This window comes from Gadus chalcogrammus, chromosome 19, assembly GCF_026213295.1.
Source record: "Gadus chalcogrammus isolate NIFS_2021 chromosome 19, NIFS_Gcha_1.0, whole genome shotgun sequence".
Taxonomy (NCBI): Eukaryota; Metazoa; Chordata; class Actinopteri; order Gadiformes; family Gadidae; genus Gadus; species Gadus chalcogrammus.
In genome coordinates, this window is record NC_079430.1 from 1,916,644 (window position 1) to 1,932,076 (window position 15,433).

Genomic DNA, 15,433 nt, shown 5'->3' on the forward strand with positions numbered 1-15,433 from the left:
TCCCAAATGCTCCACTTCCGGGCGCTTCTTAGAATACATGCAAATGCATTGCAACAGGTGAAATAAGGTGAGGCAACAATAGCAAGAGAGAATTCCATCACATGATGAATGGCCCAAGAGCCATCATCATCCAATCAATCCATCGAGTCAATCGAATCGCCACCACTGATACACAATACTGCTCTGAAAGAAGTCATTGCTTGAAGTGATAACATTTGTCCACATCCAAAAGCCCCCTGTGATATTAGTGGATGCGGAGCCTATGTGTGAACATATATCAGTGATTCATTGAAGCAGACACACACAAAGCTGAGTAGGCCATAGAGTACAAACATGCACAGCATTACATCGTTATGCATGGAATTGTATTTTACAGGGGGATAGAGCAATTCCAAAACAAAATGCACAATGAATGCTGTGCACTGCGATCTCTTAGAGATTCTACGATTTTAAGTTTAAAAAGTGTGGAAAAGAGCTGGATCTACAGTAATTTACATTAGGTATGCGATCCACATGGGTGAAGTGCGCATCAGAAAAACGGTTGATTTCTCATAAGGCAGTATGGCTTAAGACATGGAGGACAGCAAGAGATGGGATCAAATAAGCCATATAGCCACAGTGTGTGGCCTTCATTCGTTGTTATCTTTCTCCAGTGCTGTATGGAGGGTGAACAGATTGGATTGGCGATAGGAAGTCAAAGATTTGTTCTCTTAATGTTATAAAAAAACATTTGCTCGGCTTTTGTCCAAAACTACGACTTACGCCTTAAAATACTCAATCTTACGCCAGGAATATTTGAGAACATTACCTGGTAATTTCAAGGGAAGATCAGCTTTTGAAAATATGCTGTTCCAGTTAACCATTTTATATTGAATAAATTAGAAAACCATAGGTTACATCTTTTGTAAATTGTTGGATTGGCAATACTAACCCTATCAGTAAATTACACAAATTGATTAAAAGCTGCCACATCTGTTCCATGTGGAGACAGCTAACATGTGGAACACAGGGGGGGCTGATGTCTCAGAGAGGGGATAGAAGGAGCAAGACCCCAACAAGGGTCTGGATTTTAGAGCAGATATTTGTGCATTGTCAAGTACAAAGCAATACTCCTGTACAACGGTATAAAACTTTGCAAGCCCGGGAACCGGACGCATATGCAAGCTCATGTTTTATTTGCTCTGGCATATGCGCCAGGCCCCACTCCTGTTCAGACAGATTTCCAGCAGACTGCACAACCGTTTATCTATAAGGGGCGGGTTTCAGTGCCTATTAGAGCATTTTCATAAGCAACCAAGATGGCTACCGATAATTTGTCCCACGATTGGTTGCTCTGATTGGTTGTAGATCTATCCAATTACATCCGGAGGCATATTGGTGTTTGTCTGTTGATAACTCCCTTTGGAAATCGAAAAGGAACTGAGAGTACACATTTGCGTATTGGACTGGCATTGTCAGGCTACAAATTAGCCATTGGAAAAGTTCACTTGAAAACGTCACGAGAAACGACGACAATCACTTGGAAGACCACGTATGACAATAAAAACGAGCAACTCATGGTTTAGAAGAAGAGAGAATCAACGACTTGTAATGTGAGCAAGTTAAAGGTACACATCAAAGTTGAGAACTAACATAGTTTGGCATCAAAGCAAGCAAATTTGACAATGAAATGGAAATGTTAACTACAACATAAAACGAAGGCTCCAGAGGTAATCAGTTTCTTTTAACAGTTAGGTTGCTAACACTGAACCAGCTTGCTAGTTAGCAAAAATATGCTAGTGAACAGAAAATCAGATCTGTTGGATTTATTATTAGAGGTAGTGTTGCATTTTGCCACTGAGATGGCACATGTACCGTAACTGTCTTCAAATGTAATCCCCCTGGAGCTTTCTTACATGCATAACTTCCTCCAAAATCCCCCCCATCCTTCACATAAATGTACTAAATGGTTTTAAAAAAAGGACAGACTCCATGTCCATCATCTTTTAAAAGTAAACACCACTTAAAAATCTTAGTGACACTTTAGAATAACGTCGTAAGTAATTTGCAAGCCTTTAGTTAAGGATTAAATAATCATTAAGAAAATATGAACATACATTTGTAGACGATTAATAAATACTATGTTAAAGGATTTTTATTCTACCGGCAGGTGTGATGTTGATCAGCCATTACAATCCGTGTCAAATCGACCCTCTAGGGACATCACAGGTGTTGGTTTCCACACAGGTGTGTGATAGATAGATCATCTGTCCATGTATCTATAAGTCTCTAGAGGGTCAGTTTTGACATGGCGTGTAATGGAGAGTCAAGATCACATCTAGTGGTAAAATATGGGACCTTTAAGATAGCACTTATCAATCATCTACAATGAATATAAATGTTCATCAGTTACTAAAGGCTTATAAATGACTAATTACTGTTATAATAAAGTGTTACCAAAATCTCCCATTAAAAAGGTAAAGCTGGAACTCCTCCACAACAAGGTGTAAAGTGAGTCCCTCAGTGGATGTGGAACAGCCTTTGTGGGCCGGTTGTCGGGGGCGATCACCTGCATTGCCCTGTATGAACGTTGACGATCCCGCGCGTGTGCATGTGCAGGAAGTTAAAGATCTCGTGGGGCATTGCGTGGAAGCCGGGCCGTGGCTTGACATTGTCGTAGTAGTGGTGAGTGATGTAGATGCCTAAGGGGTTCATGGGGAAGGCCCAGAAGCCGTAGAGGTGGACCTCCTCGCACATCTCCAGGGCGGCGGTCACCAGCATCAGCCCGCTGCTGAGGCGCTTGGCCCGCACGCCCTGCACCGCCCAGAAGCGCTGCACGTTGAGCAGGTACTGGGGGTGGAAGAAGAACACGCCACGCTGGGAGTCAAAGTCGTCCAGCATGTACTTGACGCGGAATGAGACGTCGGTGTTGCGCGTGTTGTAGAACGCCGGCAGCACCACCGAGGAGTTCTCGTAGTTCTGGAGGACCTCGTAGAACGGCCGCCGCCACTTCTCCAGCTTCTGGAACCTGGAGGGCGCAGAACGAGATGGGAACACAACAGAGAGAGTAGAGACAGTACTAGAGTTAGACAATACTAGAGTTAGACAGTACTAGGGTTAGACAATAGACAGTACTAGAGTTAGACAGTACTAGAGTTAGACAATACCAGAGATAAACAGTACTAGAGTTAGACAATACTAGAGATAGACATTACTAGAGTTGGACAGTAATAGAGTTAGACAGGACGTGAATAAGACAATATTAGAGTTAGACAGTACTAGAGTTGGACAGTAATAGAGTTAGACAGTAATAGAGTTAGACAGTAGTAGAGTTAGACAGTAGTAGAGTTAGATAGTACTAGAGGGAAGATCAAGCCAACAGATATCAGTCAGCAAGCAATACAATCAAGACTCAAATAATAGTCAACAAATCAAGAGTTGAACCTATGGTATTTCACAGTCTTCTAAAATAATTGTCATGAATCCATTCCTAGCATCATTTTGTTAACCGAAACAAATGCAGCTGCCACGATAAATGACCTGATACTGTTCCTGAAAGCCACAAAGGCTATTTGTTCAGAAGAGAGCGAGATATAATTTAAATTAAGCACATTAAACAACTCCTGAATTGTGTGAGTATGCGTGTCTGTACCTCTCTGTAATTATGCTTGGATTAATTGTCACAAGATCCGTTTTAGTGCCGACATCTGCTGAGTACTTATCGTTGATAGGTGGTATATTGCATCTGAAAAAAAATAGGATCCTGTTATAGGACTCCAACACATTTTGAAGATAATACATTATCCATTATTTTTCTCTGCAACACTGTTGTCTGCAATATACCTGAACACAAAGTCTGCTGAGTCGATCTCTTTCCCACATTTGCTGTTCTTGATGATGCCTCCATTTCCAATGACAGCGCATTTCTTATATTGGGATTTGTTGTATGGCATATCCTGGAGAACAACAAAACACATATGAAGCTCCCATAGAGGTCATCCTGCTATGTCGTCCATATGAAGCTCACAGAGGAGACCTCCCTCTACGTCGTTCCCTAGAAGGCGGTAGACAGATGGGTGGGTGGAGGAATGGATGGCTGGACAGACTCACATCTGGGAACATCTTGAAGACCTCGGTTGTGACGGGCAGGATGCCGCTGGTGTCCACCTCGTACCTCAGCTTGGCCCCTGCAGGCGTGTTCCTCTTGGTGGTGAACAGGAAGGAGGGAGCATTACAGCACCGGGACAGAGACGCCCTTCAGAGGGACAGGAAAAACACACAGTTATACGGGGGAGCGGAGGATTCATATCAAGGGGCTGCTTCCAAGTCCTTTTCTTCACAACATTCATGTCTGGCCTTGAATGTCTTGAGTCAAGACTTAACGTTCAACCCTTTTTTTCCTGGACTCTCTTAGGATTACCAAATTACAAGCGCAGCCCTTCAGGGAATCGCTGCTTAGTTCCACACATACAACAATATATATCGAAACACATGACAAGGGCAGGGATTTCAGATACCTTCAAATCGCTACTTGTTCTCTAGGTCCAACCATACAAAAAGGTGCAACCCCCTTGTCTCCTGTTGGGTGACCGTTGTTCTGCCAAGCGCCTCAGCAGCCAATCTCATCGAGATATCACATCCTGCCTGCTGTTCAACCTAGAGAAGGTGTCGTCAGTTTTTAATGGGCAGGGATTTCAGATACCTTCAAGTTTTTAAAGGGCAGGGATTTCAGATACCTTCAAATCGCTACTTGTTCTCTAGGTCCAACAATACAAAAAGGTGCAACCCCCTTGTCTCCTGTTGGGTGACCGTTGTTCTGAAAAGGCCCATTAAAAACTGACGACACCTTCTCTAGGTTGAACAGCAGGCAGGATGTGATATCTCGGTGAGATTGGCACCCAGTTGGACTGTAAGTTATTAACGCTAATACAACCCCTCAACTGCTTCCTTGATTGATCCTCAAGAACAATCAGGGTTGGAGACAGAGACGTGGCAGGGAGGAGAACAGGACAAGGTGATGCCATTTGAATTGGTTGATTAACTCCTAGAGCAGTGGGGGATTAGACACAGGGGTGTGCAGGGGAGGGGATGAAAACAAAACAAGGCGACATATTATTATTACCTTTTAGGAATTAACACAATCTTCTTCAAAAGCAAGAGAACAGATAATGGGGACCCTTGGAAAAGGTTGGCCCATTGACATGGGAGACGCAACACAAACAAATGAAGCAGAACTCTTCTATTTGAAAATAGATAAAGTGCTCCTATTTTACCACCAAGTGCGGTGTCGATTAGCCATTACAAGCCAAAGGTAAACCCCCACCCAGATGTATGATGATCACCAAACCAGTTGGTACAGTCCACTGGGAATGCTGGTCGGTGGATCCGTGTCGGATCATAAACCCGTCCCTCCCTTTGGGATGTAACCATAGCGGGTACATTATTCTAATGGGTAACTAGCATCACACCTGGTGGCCGTTCAACTGTAACTGAACCCCCAGTTTGGACTCGAATTCAAACACTATGATATAAAACAAATGCTGAGGGTGCCAGGTCATATCCCCATGGTTACGATACACCCCAAATTTGTGAAACTTTTTTAGCACCCTTTTAGTGCATGAGCATTTCTTTAGTGATGTTTTTTTGCGGCCACAAAAATATGGACGAGTGTCCGAGAAATGTACTCCTTTCTCGCAGCTCCACACACACATTTCCACACACACCTGGCCGTTACACATGTCTACACACTTATCCACACACACCAGCCGTTAAACATGTCTACAAACTTACAGAGTGCTCTACTATAAGGCAGAGATAGGACTCATCTTAGGGCCCCTTCTGTCAGAGGGCCTCGTCCGTCAGAGGGCCTCGTCCGTCAGAGGGCCTCGTCCGTCAGAGGGCCTCGTCCGTCAGAGGGCCTCGTCTGTCTGAGGGCCTCCTCTTAGGGCCCCTTCTGTCAGAGGGCCTCGTCCGTCAGAGGGCCTCTTCTGTCAGAGGGCCTCGTCTTAGGGCCTCATCTGTCAGAGGGCCTTGGGATCTTTTCAATTTGTGTTCACTCTTCAGATCTGTACTGGGCGGTCAACGTGAGCATTTTCCGTTGAAAAGACATCTAAAAGATGTCGACGGCTGCTGTGGAAAATACTTTAACAAATCTTTCAAAAGTTATTTCAAAGGCTTTTTGCTACTTTTCATTTAACGTTCACATTTAAACCTAGTTTCAAGCAGATATTTTCATTTCATGTACAATTCTTAATTAACTTATTTCTACAGAACCACAGATATATTTCTCCCTTCTGTTGGTTACATTTCAAGTAGGCTACATTTAACCATGCAACTGGGCTATAAATAATTATTTGTTAAAACAGTGATTTGAGCTAACCACAGAAAAGTATGAACAATATAAACCCCTCCCCCTGAATCCTCTGCTTCCGATGGGATGTAATTTATTGTTCTGTATTTCGGATATAAAGGTGACCCAACTCGCCATGAGGAGCGTTGCTGCCCCCTATAGGTAGACCTTACATCGGCGACGATAACGTGACGTAATGTGCTCGTTCGGGCCGTTCTGCGCAGAAGGTTGGTCGGCAGTGGTTGACCCCAGGCGCTTTGACGTGTGGATTTGTAATGAACCAAAGTAGACTTTTTGAACCAGTGAGCATTATGCGGTTTAAAATATGGTAAAAATTGGTTAACGTTGAAAATACGTTGTATTTGAGACAAACGTCATTGTTTAAGGTGCTACATGATGAATTGGATGCATAATACAAATTGCATGGACACATGAGTTTGTGCTTATTGTGATGGGTTTTTGAACAATTGAGCATTTTTTTGTTTAAATGACGTGTAAAATCTGTCTATTGAAATGAGGACAGGTCTTGGACATGTTTCCATGTTTCAATGACTTCAACCAGACTTCTACTTGGATGTTTGGGTTTGTGGGACTGGGAAATTTCAAACAGGCGTAAAAAGGATTACATTGATAAAAAAATAAAAAATTTCAGATAAATCAGAGATTTATTAAAAGCAAGATGAGAACACAGACGATTAAAACAACAACATTTATTTTGAAATATTCCAACCCATTTGAGACCCCGGCCGTCCTGGGGCCTCGTGGCTCCAGGTGGACCCGTGGCTCCAGGTGGACCCGTGGCTCCAGGTGGACCCGTGGCTCCAGGTGGACCCGTGGCTCCAGGTGGACTCGTGGCTCCAGGTGGACTCGTGGCTCCAGGTGGACTCGTGGCTCCAGGTGGACTCGTGGCTCCAGGTGGACCCGTGGCTCCAGGTGGACTTGTGGTTCCAGGTGGACCCGTGGCTCCAGGTGGACTCGTGGTTCCAGGTGGCCCGCCTCTGCACCGCTGCTGAGAGGGAAAAGGGTTGGTCACCATGCACCCGCTTAACAAAGACACACTTCCTCCGAGTAGGAAGGCTATTGAATGCATAAGCAGAAGAGCATCTTTGTTTTTCACTTAAAAATGTGCAAGTCGCTGACGGCTAACAGCATGTAGAAACAACGGAAAAGCTTATTTGCGAACCGAAGCAGTGATTTAACGCAATAAGCATTGCATGATAATAGCAAACGCACGTTACATGTCTTTAAATATAAAGTACACATGTTTACAATATAAGTGAGCTAATCTGGACTCACCTGGTCAGCAGTTGAGTTGAAAAGAGTAAACGATTGCTGCTCCTGAAGTTGTGGCTGGAGACCAGAGCACCCAGTAGGTGTTGATACTCTGAGAAAAGTACTTAGTTTGACAACAGTAACGTTTTATTCGTTTGAGTTTCTGCGTAGGGAGGTGAGAGACTATCAAGATAATACATCGGTTGAATCTGGAAGTAACCATTGACTTCCACAACTGTTAAAATCTTAATTATGTTATGGTTAACATTTTGCCAAATTGTTGGCTTTTAATGCCTCCTTTTTTGGCTGCTTTTTTTAGGTGCCATGATGGCATGGCCTCTTTAAGTAAATATTTGTAAGGGTTATGGTTATAAACCCTGTGAAAAGGTTTTTTATGTTTCGTTGCACATATTATATTTCGTGTGTGTGTACACCTGGACTATGTTTATGGATTGATTTCCCACAACCCATCCGTACTTCAACCCATTTAAATATTGTTTTATAAATTATTTGATTGCCTGTTTGATTTAAATTAGCCTATATCTGTTTGATAATTATTTGAAAGTGAGTGATATTTGGTGTTCCTTAGGCCCAAACAGGTTAAAGACCACTGCTCTCCACATCGAGACACACTTCCCACTGCTCTCAACATCCACACACCTCCCACTGCTGTTCACATCCACACACACACCTCCCACTGCTCTCAACATCCACACACCTCCCACTGCTGTTCACATCCACACACACACCTCCCACTGCTCTCAACATCCACACACCTCCCACTGCTGTTCACATCCACACACACACCTCCCACTGCTCTCAACATCCACACACACCTCCCACTGCTGTTCACATCCACACACACACCTCCCACTGCTCTCAACATCCACACACACCTCCCACTGCTGTTCACATCCACACACACACCTCCCACTGCTGTTCACATCCACACACACACCTCCCACTGCTCTCAACATCCACACACACTTCCCACTGCTGTTCACATCCACACACACACCTCCCACTGCTCTCAACATCCACAAACACCTCACCGCGTTCCTCCCCAGATAAAAAACTTCTGATCTTCATATCAGAGTGAAATGTTCTCAATATGGTTGACAGAGACTTCAGTAAACATAGGATTTGACTCCTGTTTTCTCTTAGTGAAGATCCCATTTTAGTAACGTGACAAAATGTCCAATGTGACAATGTGGATCATCAAACAAGTTGTATTACCATGCTTAAAAGAAAACAAAAAGGGTTTTGGATTCACAACCCCTTTGGACGGGGCCAACAGTTATCTCGAGAAGCAGATGTTGAGTTTGATGTTGACGATGATGATAATGTAGGGAAATATATACAATACATTTCCTTGTGGTAATGTGATGTGGGGATACATCATTACTTACTTGAAGTTGTCAGTCTCCATTTTATTCTGTTCCCACGTGCAAACCTGCAGGTTCCTCCACCTCTCAAAGAGATCTGAAGTTTTCACCCTGTGGAGAGAAAGAAAGATGACCCTTAAGAGACAGACGTATTACACTGCCAGACTATTCCTTCAAAAGGTAGATAAAGAAGGGAAGCATGAGAACAACAAAATAGCCCAAAAAAATAAAACAAGCCAATGACCGAGCGTCTGGCCGCTCCCGTCTTTATATAGCTGCCTCTGAACAGAGGCAGAATAGAGGCAGCTCTGAATAGAAGCAGCTTTCCCCTTGAAATGCCTGGAGATCTGATTTGGTGCTGGAGGAGTGGGAGATGCTTTTCTAACGTTGGCTACTCCTCTAAATCAGGGCCTATTAGAGCTGCTACTAAGTGGGCCTCCACCCGGGGAACATGAACATTACATCATGTTTCCACGAGTTCCCAGGAATAGAACACACACATTTTTAGATTTATTATTATTGTGGTTCATAGTTTTGAGGAAAACTTGTTCATTTCAAGAATGGAATTTTTATGACTTTATACTTAGGATTTTGTTATTGACTAGATACTGTTGAGGTGTGTGAGTAAAACAATTAATAATTGTGGGGGAGATTTTGTTATCATGATTATTATGTATTATTATAAGCAATAAGCTTCGAGTTGGGGATTATGGTATGTATTAATCGTCTATCAAAGCTTCCACTGTCAAGGATCGTTCTTTCTATCATCATTTTCTGAGGTGTGAGAAACCTCATCCCATTCCATTCTTCTAGCAGATAGAGCTGCTTGCAGAGAGTATTAGTGTCAGTGGTTCAGGGGTACAGCGCATTAGTCCACAATCACTTACATTGTCAGGACCTTAACGTCCATAATGTCCTGCCTGAACTCTTTGCAGGCAGTGGAGTTGTATTCATAGGCCCCTTTGTAGGAGTCCAAATACCTGGAGGACACAGACAGTCAGTCAACCTAGGTCTAGAACACATGGAGGAGATCAAATGGGATTAAACGGTGAACCTGCTATCAGTTAGCTAAACCAATTGATTGATTTAATATTGGTGGCATATTGATGACGTTTAAATAAAAAAGTATTTAGGGGATTTAATGAATGAGAATTAAAATCGGTTTCACTTGGCATTCATTTGTGATACTGTGAATTATGACAGCCAAAAACTGAAAGGACACATTAGACGTGTGAATAGAGGACATATCTGTGTTCATCTCCTGAATGGCAGCCCTCCTGTGCACATCACAATGTCAGGGGTGGTGAATATGGGTTATGCTCGTGTGAGGCAACATCATTTTGAATTTTGGATCTTTAGATTTACACACGTTTTGTGACTGTGATACAGTAAAATGCTTGCAAATTTGCATTTAGTTGAAGTTTATCATGCACACTCACTCATACATACATGCTCATGCATACATCTCATCTTAAATGTAGACTAAAGAAATATTCTCACTGTTGGGGTTATATTTCACAAATGCTGAATATGAACTAAAGGCACCCCTAAATTGTTACTATATTTTTTTGGTTGATTTAAAAACATGATGTATTGGGGTGAACGTTGAATGATATATTTTAACATGACAGGAAATCTCAAGTTCGAGATAAGCTTTTGAAGCTGAGCCAAAAACATGATTGAAGTATGTAACTCGTTGTACTAAACTGAATTACAATTTGAATTATATAAGCTTGGTACTTACTTAATTCGTTTTTTAACTAAACTATTCTTAGCGTTGTTAGCAGAGTTAATAGTTTTAGTATAGCAGTTGTAGTAGAAGAAATATTGTTATTATAGTGCATTACTGTTTTTATTAATATTAATAGCATTGATATGTTCATGCTTTCAGGTCAGTATTGTTATTATTGGTATATAATGTGTCAATAATGTTTATGCACATATATCTGTCAAGAAAATCAAAAAGAAACCAAATATATAGAGACACAACACACACACACAAATGACTGCAATGTTTCAATCTAAGGATTATCTGTTTATTATTATTTATTTATTTTATTTAGAGATTTTTTGATCTTTTTTTGTTGATTTTAGTTTTCAGAAGGCCTAGCATACAAATGGAAATAACAGTTATTTATCCTTTTACCTGTGTTCTTGCCGTTGACTTGAGGAAAGGATGCACAAAATAATGAAGCTGCAATTGCAGCAGACACTATATGCATGTATGTGTATGATTGTGGAGTTTGATGTTAAATCAAACAGATGTCATGAGAATACAGATGATAGAAATATGGAAGAAACAATAAAAGTACCTATATGTGTCTTTGGGATAAAAACTAGAAAAAAAAAATTGAAAATGAACACAATATAAAAACGTGTTTAAACCAAATGTGTTTAAACAACAATGTGGTATGAAAAGGTAAATAATGGAACTGGTGCTCAACCTCCACCTGCCGGTGCACAGCATGTTTCTGAGCGTTAACTGGACAGTGGTTTGGAAGCATGTGTCCTGTGGTTAATGACAGCCTTATCATTATTTGCATTGTGATTCGAGATGATAGAGCCTCTTTTTTGTTTGCTTAGAAAGTTACTTTACTTGGAGTTGTGAATCGTATGCTATTTCAGAATGAACACTCGGTGGCTAGGCCCCATGTGGACACTATTTAAGCATAACTAGCATTACACTAAGAGCTGCCGAGTAATTGTTATTGTTTTGTTTGCGCCCAGGTGCCTGGGTATGTGCCTGTCTGGAAATCAAAGAGTTAAAAAGAAGGGAATCCAGGTTGACGAGAAGAGAGACAGACGTAAGAAGGGAAGAGGCAGTGAAGAAAAGGGTGGGGTCAACCCACACTATGAAAACACACAGCTGTGCAGAGCGAGACACACGTTGAGAAGAAGGACGATGCTTGGAGATGGGTGCTGGGATGGGTCACAAGTACGAGGAAAAGCCGGTACATCGACAGGAAGAAGGGCGAAGTTTCCCCAGATTTCCACTGGGTGGGTGTGTGTGTGTATGTGTGTGTGTGTCTGTGTGTCATGGCTCGGCGGAGGGGGGGGGGTCGGGGAGGGAAGGGGGGGGGGGGAGGGATCGAGGTGAAGCAGGTCAGACAACATGCAAAGAGCAATTCTGAGGTGCAACCACCACTGAAAATAATATGAGAGTTCATCCCTTTCGGACTAATGGAAAAGAAAGGCATTCTTGGGTTTCAGTGAAAGTACTTAGAAATGCCTGCAGACTGGCCTACCTGTGAGAGCGTTTTTTTTTCTTCTTAATATCAGCTAGGCAGGGTGCGACTATTATGGAGCTCTGTGAATCAGGCTGAAAATTCTGACGGAAACATCTGTCAACATGCAGACAGGTTAAGTTAGGTTAATGTGTGTCCTGTGGCATCATCACCCTCTTTTTCCCTATAATGCCAGCACAATTCTTTGGAAACATGTCAAAGGAAAGTAAAAAAAGAGGCTGATGAATCTTAAAATGCTGCAGCTCCTTCTCTCCTTGAGTCTACTTATAAAAGCTGCTGACTGGTGGATGCATCGCTGGCCCAGTTCACACATGCAGAGCTGGGTCACTCTCTCTCTCCCTCTCACTCTCTCACTCACTCTCTCACTCTCGCTCTGGTCTCTAAGAGGTGCTGTGCAGTGTCAGTCACTTCAGTGATATGTACCTTTTCTTCCCATTTCTGGCCGGCTTCAGAGATCCGTCATCCGAGAAATTAATGGGACCGCTCCAATTCCCCGTTTCGTCGCCTTTGAGTCTGCTAAACTGTTGTGCACTAGTAAGAAAATTTGTCAGTTCATTTGGTATATTTATTTGGCCTCATTTTGCAAATGTCATCATGTGCACACGCTCAACAACCCTCCAATCCTTTATTCAATCATTCACAATCCTCCGGGGTTCACACATTCACATACACAGTACAGTGATGGGATAAAAAATGTTTATCATGTCGGCCATCAACGTGGTAAAATAGATCATCATGTTTTAACATGCAGGGAATCAGAGCAGTGAAAACATCGACCGCCAAACTCTGGTATACCACAAAACCGGCATACTAGAATCGAATGACTTCACAGGATTACATATTATTCTATTATCATTTTTAGTGTTGGGATTGCGTTGTGCAAACACGCCCATCGGCCTCATTATGTACTGAGCAGCAATGCATCACTGCAGGACTACGTATCAGGTACGTAAGGATCGGGTCGTGAGCGCATTAAGCTGCAGAGTAAACACCCCTTTGGATCTGCAGGTGCATTAGGCCTTGGTCCCGAAGTACCACTACAGATCACGCTGACCATTGTCAGAAGGAGTATACCACTTGCACTGATTCCCTTTGCTTGTTTTTTTGCGCTGTGAAAACAATAAAAAAACATCAAGCTTTTCCCTTTTTTTCATCTGATAAGCGCTCAGTTGATCCACACTCACTCTATTATCATCATTCCTTTCACATTGAGTCCCTACTGATTTATTTGTTTCCAATACGTTTGTAAAAATAAATCACTGTCTAATACAGATATACAGTCATTTTATTTAAGACTGAATTGGGTATAATTCATGAGCATTTAATTTATGCTCTTTTTAATTCTTGATCTAGTTTCCTGGGTGGCAGATCTTCTAAATATGGTACAGAGAGTGAGAGTAAATATGTCGTTGACAGTAAGTGGGTCGCTTTGGATCCACTTACTGTAGCTGCACACATCACTTTGCCACAACGCCATCACTCTAAGCAGAGCTTGAACGCTTGCATTTAACTACCTAATGCATCTCTGTCTGTCGTCCATATGCATCTGATAAGATGATAGAAGGGCCTAATGGGCTCCCAGCGAATAGTTTTAATTCTGGAAAATGAGCTTGAAAAATGAGCTGTAATGGGTATAATCAACAACATCTCTCTCTCTCTCTCTCTCTCTCTCTCTCTCTCTCTCTCTCTCTCTCTCTCTCTCTCTCGCTCTCTCTCTCTCTCTCTCTCTCTCTCTCTCTCTCTCTCTCTCTCGCTCTCTCTCTCTCTCTCTCTCTCTCTCTCTCTTTCTCTCTCTCTCTCTCTCACTCTCTATCTCTCTCTCTCTCTCTCTCTCTCTCTCTCTCTCTCTCACCCACACTCACAAACACACAGACACAGGCCCACACACACACTCAGACCTGCATCATCATTTAAAGCTGTTTTCCAGTCTCATCCTTCCCTCCTTCTCTCCAGTCCCACCCCACCAACAAAAACCATCCCAGCATGCAGGTGGGATTGGAGTAAAATGGCTGCCTTGGTGCGCTAATGGTGTGTTTGTTGCAGCAGCAGAGAGATCGTCATTCACTCGCTCTCTTTGTCTCTCTCTCACTCTCTCCATGGTCTGTAGAGCGCTATAGGGAGCCAGGGCACAGCCAGAGAGGTGTGTCTGGTGCTTGGATTCATTCTCCTCGCCAGACAAGCCGACGAGACAGCAATGAATCCATACATTAGCATCATCATCTCCAGCATCATCAGCCCAGTGGGTATGTGGGGAGGGTTAGTGGAAGGGGAAGGGAGGGGTCTTATAGGAAACAGGTCGGATTTCAGCACCACATGCATGTTGGCTATAGAGCAAAGTCATAATGTGCCACATGTATCGTATTTGGTGCTGGGGGTTTTCGATTGGTTATTGTTGTTTTTCCTTCCAATTGAATTCTTGGCTTCGGATCAAACATCTCTGCTTCTCAGCATCTGCTCTTCTGGATGGAAACGTTTTTGGTCGATAGGTATACAGTTCACGTTGTAAAAGGGTTCCCAGAGAGATCATCATATAGACATAGCCTATGGCATTCAATATTTATCTTCTGTATTTTTGCAATGGGGATCAGGGAGGGGGGGCTTTCGTAACACACACCATCTTCAATATGTTGCTGATTGGATTATATAACCCACATTTTCGGAGAGGCGCAATGATATGAGTCGGATACCCTTTGTAAGATGTAGGCTGTGACCAGTCACTGAAACAGAAAATCAAAATAAAGGGGAAACAATCCCATACACAGTCCGAGCACTGGGTATGAATGTGATGTTTCGTCTTTAGAAATCATCGAAAACAAAAAAAGAAAAATAAATCTAATGAAATTCGATTATATGCCATTGGGAAAAATGGATGTTGTTTCCCCATACATCAGCCCATCGGAATGATATAGTAGTGCTGTGTATATATAAACCCCAGTTACGCATAGAATAAACACCTATTATGCATTATGTTAAGATTGGCTGTATATATCCTGAATCAACCTTCGTTGATAATTCACAGCTCCACTCCAAATCAAACACTTACCTCTTAATGTAGTTTTTTCCATAGAGTATTTGTTGCAATAGAGTGACCAGTCCAAATGCACAGATAAAGATAAAACAAAGAGACCTATTGCCGAGCAGGTCCTTACTCGACGTGGGGTCCGAGTACCCCATCCTCCGGCGCAGCATCCCCGGGTCCCTGG

At 42.6% G+C, this 15,433-nt stretch overlaps 1 protein-coding gene across 4 annotated transcripts; it reads right to left on the reverse strand.

The window, feature by feature from the left end:
- Nucleotides 1–2,533: 2,533 nt before the first annotated feature.
- On the reverse strand, nucleotides 2,534–15,419 carry st8sia5 (ST8 alpha-N-acetyl-neuraminide alpha-2,8-sialyltransferase 5). 4 transcript variants are annotated; one of them, XM_056578009.1, is made up of 9 exons: nucleotides 15,274–15,419; nucleotides 12,654–12,761; nucleotides 12,231–12,326; nucleotides 9,873–9,965; nucleotides 9,010–9,096; nucleotides 4,090–4,234; nucleotides 3,823–3,935; nucleotides 3,632–3,724; nucleotides 2,534–3,007 (listed from the first exon to the last, which is right to left on the reverse strand). In XM_056578009.1, the coding sequence occupies exons 1-9, from the start codon at nucleotides 15,417–15,419 to the stop codon at nucleotides 2,545–2,547; spliced, it is 1,344 nt and encodes a 447-aa protein (XP_056433984.1). In that variant the 3' UTR covers nucleotides 2,534–2,544. The 4 variants fall into 4 exon arrangements, with proteins under 4 accessions (XP_056433984.1, XP_056433985.1, XP_056433987.1 ...); XM_056578010.1 differs by lacking the exon at nucleotides 12,231–12,326 and having other exon boundaries at nucleotides 15,274–15,404; XM_056578012.1 differs by lacking the exons at nucleotides 12,231–12,326; nucleotides 12,654–12,761.
- Between the last annotated feature and the right edge of the window lie 14 nt (nucleotides 15,420–15,433).